The sequence below is a fragment of the Carica papaya genome, chromosome 7 (genome assembly GCF_054855325.1).
Source record: "Carica papaya isolate Zhongbai chromosome 7, ASM5485532v1, whole genome shotgun sequence".
In the NCBI taxonomy this organism is placed as follows: domain Eukaryota; kingdom Viridiplantae; phylum Streptophyta; class Magnoliopsida; order Brassicales; family Caricaceae; genus Carica; species Carica papaya.
Window position 1 is genome coordinate 13716875 of NC_142315.1, and position 9024 is coordinate 13725898.

The 9024-nt window shown below is 34.7% G+C and overlaps 1 protein-coding gene across 1 annotated transcript; it reads right to left on the minus strand.

Annotated features, from left to right (window-relative positions):
* Nucleotides 1–960: 960 nt before the first annotated feature.
* On the minus strand, nucleotides 961–8213 carry LUT2 (Lycopene beta/epsilon cyclase protein). Its single transcript, XM_022046323.2, has 11 exons — nucleotides 7740–8213; nucleotides 7044–7215; nucleotides 6599–6734; nucleotides 6365–6475; nucleotides 6164–6266; nucleotides 5668–5811; nucleotides 5473–5580; nucleotides 3784–3880; nucleotides 3574–3702; nucleotides 2045–2177; nucleotides 961–1272 (listed from the first exon to the last, which is right to left on the minus strand). The coding sequence occupies exons 1-11, from the start codon at nucleotides 8019–8021 to the stop codon at nucleotides 1107–1109; spliced, it is 1581 nt and encodes a 526-aa protein (XP_021902015.1). The 5' UTR covers nucleotides 8022–8213; the 3' UTR covers nucleotides 961–1106.
* Between the last annotated feature and the right edge of the window lie 811 nt (nucleotides 8214–9024).

Here is a 9024-nt window from a genome sequence, read left to right on the forward strand (position 1 = left end):
CATGTTTCTTGCTTCGTTATATGCCCTTAGTTGTTTTCAAGATAAAGATTCATATTCGAAGATGAATCATTTTGAAGAATGAGGGGATGATGTGATATCCAGAAGCATCAAAGCCTAATTAGCAAAGGGGTCACAAGACATGAAGGAAACCCATGGGAAACAACCAAATTGTGGGTCACCTACCCACACATCTGTGAACCTGCCCACGCAGGTACTGGCCCATGCCATATCGGCCCAAGCCTAAGGCCGATGATAGGGTGTAAAAACAACACCCTCATCACATATTTTGTGTATCTAAAATTAGTTATTATTGTCAAACACATAATTTATAATATTTAACTTGAGTGATAATAATTAATTTGTGGAATTTAATTTAATTAACAACAATTAAATAATCACCTTCTTGAGCAAATGGCTCTAGCTTTCACCATTGCAAATGGTTAAACTCTTTCGCAAACAAAAATTAACATCTTATTTAACGTACCAAAAATCACTTGATTTTTCAACATAGTTGTAAACTCTGCTATGTTCTCGTCCAACACGATTTAAGTTGTCTATTCTTTATATAGAGCTCTTGAAGATGTTGATATATTTTGCACTCAAGCTTTTTGATGAACATCTAAGGAGATTCACATTGTTAAGTAAACCAAGAATTTAAGAGTTTACTGAACAACGTATGTGGAGTTTGAAATAATTAAACAGAAAATGATACTAATACAACTGGTTATCATCTTCTTATATTGCAGGTGGCTAAATTTTCACAAAATGGAATGACTGTATCTTTTATTTTGTTCTTACTTAATTTTTAAATTTTAATTATTTGACATATAAAACTTAGTTCATAATATATAAGTAATATTTTACCTAGTTTTAAAATAAACAAAATAATAATAATGAAAATTCGACTCAGAAATAAAAGAGCGAGTAATATATGTAGAGACATGCACATCAAGTGTGGGATGAGAAACGAGTGAAATTATGGATATAACAGAGAATATATAGACTGCAATTTCTATATACACAAAAACCAAGACATCTCAAGGTTGGGCAACCACCTCGTGTATCTTGCATTATCTCCCATTCCAAATATAAAACAAAGAGATTTGCTATAGTGTGAGATATGTTCTTATCATGGTTACTCCAGTAGGATCTGAAAGTAGATGTTTAACGAGGCACATTCTCATATCATTTGGGGCTATGATAAACATATAGAAGGAAAAAAGTATGAGGTCTGCAGACGAGAGACTAGAGCCAAGAAAACCCTGCCACATCCTTCAAAACACCACACAATATATCAGTCATTTTCATTCAAGTTGCAACCAATCCATGTTAATGAATAATAAAACTTCGTTCCAATTTTCTCCAGTCAACCCAACAAAAGATTTCTCTTATGTTTTCACCTAGTTACTACTAATAACATCCCATATATAATTTGAAAAACAAAGTATTATCCAACTTTCAGGACCAGATTGTATATTATTTTCGGAAGGATGAGTGTCACTTGAGGACAATGATTCTCATTCCCAAGCCCTGTATTAAACATATATATATATATATATATATATATAAAGTTTTTTTAAGGAAATCTAGAAGCAAACTAATGTTATTCAATTTACATGAAACAAAAAGGGGGAGATGAAATCACAGAAAGTTAAATACAGAAGACAGTAAAAAGAGGAGCACACAAGGTATCATTCAATTCACATGTTGCTCCTTAGTCACTTATTGTCCTATTCTCACTTCTTAAATTTCCGCATTTCACTAGTTATTCAACTTCACCTCCTCCAAACATACCCGATAAACTACTATCTCTTGAATGTATCTTCCTAGTCAATATTTCAATTAAAGCTCTATATTTACAATTACAGTTAGAGTTTCCACCATTAATGATACATATTTTCTGTATCTGGAGCAAGAAATAAGATATTCCGATTATCAAAAGCTATGCAAAGAGTACAGGACAGTATGACTATGCTATAGCCACTGAATATGCAAATGAGATATTGGCATAAGAAATGAAAAGAGATGAAGACCTAAAGCATACCAGTCAGGTAGGTGGAAGAAAGTACGAAAGAATGTCCTAATACCATCAATGTCCAGCTGGATTATGAGTGCCAGTCCAAAGAGGAAAAATGCTCTCTGACGTTTCCTTTCTTGTGGCCAAAGAGTATTCCAAGCTGAAATTTAAGAGAAAATGAGAGAGAGAGAGAGAGAGAGAGAGAGGAAATTCAAATAATTACAATTAATATCTACCATGATACTTCATATCATTGAAAATTGTTTTCAAGGATATTTCATAAAAATGATAAACTGATGGCCAAGGAACGGAATCTGCACTCTAAGCTGCATCCTCTAGAATATAAATTTACAAGTTTTATTTCCAGCTAGAAATGCTAGTCAGCAAGCATTTTCTCAGTTTACAAGATGCGAAAAATGAAAAATATTTGCGTCAATAGGTTATCATGAATAAATGGATTGGCAGCAGCAATATATAATATGTTTAAACTATTAACAAAAAGTGAAAAAGTTGGTTGTTATGTTTAATTTCTCCATCACTGAGCAAAGGAAAATCAACAGATCAACATTACTCCAATTTTTAGTTTCACTAATGTTCAGAACATAAGTAAAACTAACAACAAATTCAACTTTGTGTTCAAGTTCAGAAATCTAGTTATTTATGCATTTATTTCAAGCAAAGATATAAAGATTAAGTGTTCAGAGATGTAAGAGGGACTTCCAAGTAAGAAATTAACAGAGTACGAGACCAAATAAAGGTTGATATTATAAAACTGTAGAACATGTTTCTTGAACAGAAAAGCGCCAGCTTCTGAAGTTGATCAAGTTGCAAAAATTGCGTAGACATTGAAGTACTAATAAGTTTGAGATTTAGCTCTTTGAAGAAACTTTGATATTAAAGTACTTTCTCAACTCCATATCCAGAACTTTGCATTCACACGTTAGAAAATAAGGATACCACGAAATTTGAGGATCAAATTCCTAAAAAGAAATAACTGTAATAAAAGAAGAAGTTTCTAGCTTGATGATCTGCATCCAGATCAAGGGGCTCCCTAAGGACCAACTGAATAGTGAAAGATGGGAATTTAAAGCAGGTAGTAGAAGATTAAATTTACATAAGTTGAGCTTCAGCTAAATTCGTTCCAAGTTTCCCAAGGAAAAAAAATGCGGAACATTTAGCAAGTCTAAAGGCAAAAGGAAATATATAATAATGCAAAGATTGAGCTGCTTATCATAGCTTTTTTTTTATCTGCCAAATAGTAGAAGCAGAGCCAAGAAATTACCCTGACATGAGGATGCATTAGGAAGTTGAGGCTATAAATTTTTGGGACTTCCCAAGAGTTGTCAAGAATGGAAATACTAGCCAATAGAGTTGATAGTGCTTTACTCAAGACACACGCCAAGATATAAGATGCAAGTTACCAGCAAAAATACACACACCAAGAGATAAGATGCATTTGTCATCCTCAGGCAACCTTTAAAGATTTGACCACTGAAAGTATATTCATAATATTAAAGTATGCGAGATATAAAGGTTCGAAGATTGTGCTAGCAAACCTTGCATTGAGATGTTCGTATTACTCCTTTCAGAGGTAAGCTTGCTTTTATAGTGATCCTGTGTCAATATTTTTGCAATTACTGAAGCATACTTTGGAGCCTCGGACAATGATCTAACAACTGAGTACCCTGTTTGTTGACAGGATAAATAAATGAACACCTAAAGTCCAAATCACTAAAGAAGAATGAATTAGGTCGTTCTTTTCTTACCTGTGGCTGGATGCACCATGCTAGCAGCAGCACCAAAAGCAAGATTCTTTTGCTCAGTGTTTGGCAAAGAACCACCAACTGGAATATAAGACCATTCCTATATAAAGAATTGGAAGACTAATTTTTTAATTTCGTGTATCCAAAGAAACTCTGCTCTTCTAAAATGATTTGTTTTTGACATCTTACGTTTTTTGCTAGTACAATATCAACTGCACATAGGCATGGAAGGTTCTTGGAATATAATACTGATAAGAATTTAACAGATAAGAAAGAACGGATAGGCTTAATCAATGAATGGCAGATAATCAATTATTCATAATGTAGTGATGATTCAATCTACAGTGCCTAGCTCGTTCTGTGTTATAATACACAATTAGAACCTTCCAGTCCAGCAAGGGTCAAAATACTGGCAGAGCATGAACCTGGTACATTTCAGTAAGTTCTAAATATAGATATCTGGTGACTCTATCGTCCATTAACTTGAAGATAGTGCAGCTAACAGTAATAAAGGTTTAACTACTTAATTCTCCCATGTACTATTTAATTTTATTTAAATTGGTCGATATTGTATTTTAAAATTCAAATTGAACCTGAACTTTCCAGACGCTCAAATAACCCTCACCTTGGTCACTGCCCTCAAATGTCATTTATAACTATTCCCCATGATGGCTATTGTTATCTTGGTCCCACTGTATCTGAGAGCCCAATTTACCCTGCTCTCGAGGAATGCAGAGTTCTCTACTAAATCCTTTTATCTAAATCTCCTTCGTCAAACTAAAGTTGCTTCTAGATTTCCTTGGAAACAAATTTGAAATAAACAAGGGATCATCGCATTTAACTTTCTTTGCTTGGGAAAAATTCTCACCTATCATAACCTAACCAAAAGAGAGTGAACCATTATTAGTGGTGCCTGTTTTGCCTCATTGAGAATGAATCCCCCAGTCATTTCTTCATTGATGTTTTGAGGCAAGAAGATTATGAGATTCAGCCTCTCTCGGGTTAGTGGCTCGGTGACTAAAGAAACTTAGGCTTGGGATGGCAATACCCCTACGAAGACAAAAAGAAACTCATATTCCTTTGGCTATCATTTTGGTCATTTGGAAGAAAGCAAAAACAGAGTGCTAAAGGACACTGGCCATTTTTTTTTTGTAGCATGGAAGATTATTGGTTTTGGATCTTGAGTATTTTGTTTGAAGATCAATCTATGCGTTGCAGGAAGTATATCGGAACCATTACAAACCTTTTCTGTTATTCTGGAAAGATGTAATTCTTTTGTTCTGGGGTCATAGCCCTTTAGTGCCTTCTTTATAATATTTATATTTTCCATTAAAAACACAAGTATTGCTTGAGACTGGCTGGGAACTAACAATAATAACTTCACATTTATGCATCAGTTTCTGTAGGCTTCAGCATAAAAGTTCAAACTACGTCCTTCTTGACTTACAGGGGTTTGTATACTATCACATCAATAGGTGACGTGCTATCTAGGTCATCATATGAGAAAAGAAATTCAATGAAGGTTGCTGGACCAATGGGTTGTTTAAATGGATGAATCTGAAGGTATAACTGGTTTATATTGTCTAATGCCCCAGTTTTGGCTTTAAGGCGAAAGCTGTCATTAATTTAAAATGCAAATACAGATACAAATAAGGAACTAAGGTAAACACGGTGTTTTTGCACTAAGATTACCTCTTCATAGATTTTCAAAACTCGAATTCCCATTGTCTCTAGTCTTGACAGGAGCTTTTTCTTTAACAAGTCGAAAGGCATAGCATCTTTTGAAGCCAAGCAAGTTTCCTGCAGAAAATGTTCTCCAATGACTCCCATATTGTTAATACAGGGAAATAAACGATGTCAAACAGAGGATGAACCAATTGGGAAAACCTCAAAGAAGACTCTAGTTGACGACATGGGCATTGCATATAGAAAAGTTGGATATTGAGCTTCTAAAGATCGAACTTCTTGATTAACATAATCTCTGTAGTCCATGAAAACCATCAGCTTTGGATCATATGGATTGTTTTCCACCTGAAATTGCGAGAGAAAACTAATGAAATTAAATAATAAAAGTTGTGTCCAGTATAGTTTGTAAAATCTCTACTTACACGAGGAGAAAACAAAACAATTTTTATTTTCTACACAAAATGGTTATGGAATGAATAAATGTTCAATTTATAAGCATACATCATCTGCATACTAGCCCTTCAAACCTTCTTCAAATAAAGTTTAGCATGGAACTCCCTTTTTTTTAAGATTTAGAAGAAAAAAAAATACAATCGCTATCGGACAAATCAATGTGCCATATCATGAATGCTGAGCAAGAACCTATACCCTATATTTTATTCTCCAACAACTAAGGAATATTATATCCGAATCCTACCTCAACCTCTACACCATATGCAGTTTGAACGGAAACTCTTGGACCCCCCACCTCATACTGCAAGAGTTTCCCTGAAGCTGCTCCAGATGCGACAGTGGCAAGCCTACAGCAATACATATTAGAAGCTTCAAATATAATATAGTCATGGAAATATAAGCAAATTGTCTACATTAAGGAAGATCATAGAATATCCTACTGTACCTGCAGGGAATTAAAATATCATCTTCACAGGCAACAAGATTATGACCATCGGCAGCTTCCACTATTCTTTCCACTTTCGAGCTAAGATATGAAACACCTGACTCGAGACACCTAGCAGAAATTAATATAAATTATACATCTAATCCAAACAACAATGTTAACAAGCTAATAATGGAAATGTAGCAACAGTATAAAATAACAACAGCCTGAAACATTATTTTAAGCCAGCCTTACCTCCTTAACAACTCTTCATGAAGTAGATGCCGGCTAACTCTTCCATAAGCACGCCCAATCATAATAGGATTATCATTGTCAAGATACACAATCGTGTCTGGCCAAACATGCTCTATACACCCTTCAAGTCCAAGATCTGAAAGTATAATAACCTATTTCAACTTAGAGAAGGAACGAAGATAGTCTTTCCATCAGGTCATGAAGATGTTAGCAAGATAGCATCATACACAACTGCATTAACTTACATTTACTTAACGAGGGGAATCGAACAACCAATCCCCTCCTTAAAGAAAACAAAAATTATGCACAACCAAAGCTTATTCTATGTCATCAATAGAAAAGTTCTAGGACAGACTAAGAACAAAACTTCAAAAACATAGAAAGAATAATAAAATCAAAATATTATTTAAGAAAAAACGCATAATTGATGGCAACAAACTAATACCTTTGAATTCGTCCTCCCACACGCCATAGTTATTTGTAAAAGGGAGATCTGGACCAATAAGTCCAACATTTAATCCTACCTTAGCTGATTCTGCAGCCAAAGCTAGACCAGCTGGGCCACAGCCAATAACCACCAAATCAAGTATATCATCTCCAACTGCTATGGGTGGTAACTGTGAAACAAATCAAAGAAAGGGTGTTACCCCGGTGCCTCATTGGTGCCATGGCTCCACTCTCACTAACGTAATATTGTGCAAAATAACAGCGTGAGATAAACAAATTGATTAGCAATCAATGTCATCATAATGCTATGTTGTGATAACTTTATTATCTTCGGAAATAAATCCAGTATGGTGAGGCAACGGGCTTTCCATAAAGTAATTCGAAATTCGTAATTCGGAAATAACATCCACCATCGTACAATCAAAAAACAATAAACGGAAATCACTCGAGTAAATAACTAAGACTGAGCGACATAAACAACATAATACATCCTGAAACCAGTTGTAATTCGGTTCCATGACAAACTCCATAGACAGAGCAGAGCAAGACACTGTATAAACCTTCTACAATTGACGGAAGCGAATGATAATGAAGAAACTTGAAGACAGTGACAAATTAGTTTACTCATCAAAACTTTCTTACAACATAAACCAAGAAAACTAGCAGGGGGGGAGAGAGAGAGAAACAGAATGACCTTATCGGCTAATTTAGACTGCTTCTCCATAGACTTGTTTTGCTGCATTTGCACAAAAAGAAGCTCAGAGCCACCGGCCTTTATATAATCTTCCTCGTCTGCAAAATCTTCTTTAACAACCACACAGCTCTCGCTTCCTACACCACTCGCTTTCACTTTGCACCAACTACACCGATTGCTTAGGTGTCTCTGTTCGCCTTTTAGTATTCTCCTTCGAGACCTCCACGTAGGGAAAGTGGAGACGGCCATTGCTGCAAAGTTCCGAGCTCCGATGCACTCCATATTCTACTCTTTTTTCTCTTGTTTCCTTGGACAGAAACTTTCAAATGAGAAATGTTTTTACGTCATTACTGTGATTGAAGACTTTTTGCGGAGGGAGGAAAATAATGCGCTGAAAAAATCTAAATTCTTCTCCCTCTTTTTTCTTCGTCTTGTTGTTTCTTCAAGTCTCTGTTTCTCAGCAACAGATAGGAGAAGGGAAGGCCACTAGTCTTTATGATTTGCTGAGCTGTTTAAACCGCCATCCTCATGCTGCCACGTGGACGTTTTGGATTGGCTATCCTGTTTGAAAAAGTTACTTCCTATCGCAAATGAAACTGGGCGTTTTGACGTGAATCATGGATCTGTGCCGCAAAACAAGTCTTTTTCCGGGCTTGAGGACTTAATGGACTCGCCCGTAACCCACGTAGTTTTCATTTTATAAATACATTAATGATACTACACAAACTTATAAAAAATTTGGTTTCACGAAAACATTTATGATAAGAAAATCCAAAAAATAAGTCTCATTACCTCTTCAATAAAACATGTACTAATTATTAAATAATGGGTAATCTTTCATTCCTTAATGTTCAAATTTATTTCATTTATAAAATAAAGTGCACTGATTATTAATAAGATTACAGGAAAAAAAAAAAAAAAAATCCAATTAAAGAAAGCTTTCATCACGTCCTCCTCGTCAACATCTATTTTACTAAACTCACTTTAATATAATAACCAACTCAACTAAGTTATTGAATCTCATGCGATCAATCTTTAAAAGTAATAAGTACAATTGAAGTTAAAAAGAAAACAAATGGCACATATGATAAATGAGTACCGCTAAAACCTTGTTCAAGTTTCTCATTTTATCCTTATAATCCTCATCTTCATTTACTTTAATTGTTCTCAAAAGCCAATTTTTGCACCAATTGGTGTTTTCCCCATCTATATTTTAAAAAAAAAAATAAAAAAAAAATTAATACATAAATGGTGGTAACAATTTGTATATGTTTCTAATTTTTAA

Bases quoted from the DNA above. Each gene is read 5' to 3' on its own strand.
- LUT2 (XM_022046323.2), bottom strand. From the start codon at position 8,021: ATGGAGTGCATCGGAGCTCGGAACTTTGCAGCAATGGCCGTCTCCACT. The intron at 5,812-6,163 runs GTAGGATTCGGA...TCGCAATTTCAG, and splicing joins CATATGGTGTAGAGGTTGAG to GTGGAAAACAATCCATATGA. The intron at 2,178-3,573 runs GTTTGCTAGCAC...CTTAAATTTCAG, and splicing joins TACGAACATCTCAATGCAAG to CTTGGAATACTCTTTGGCCA.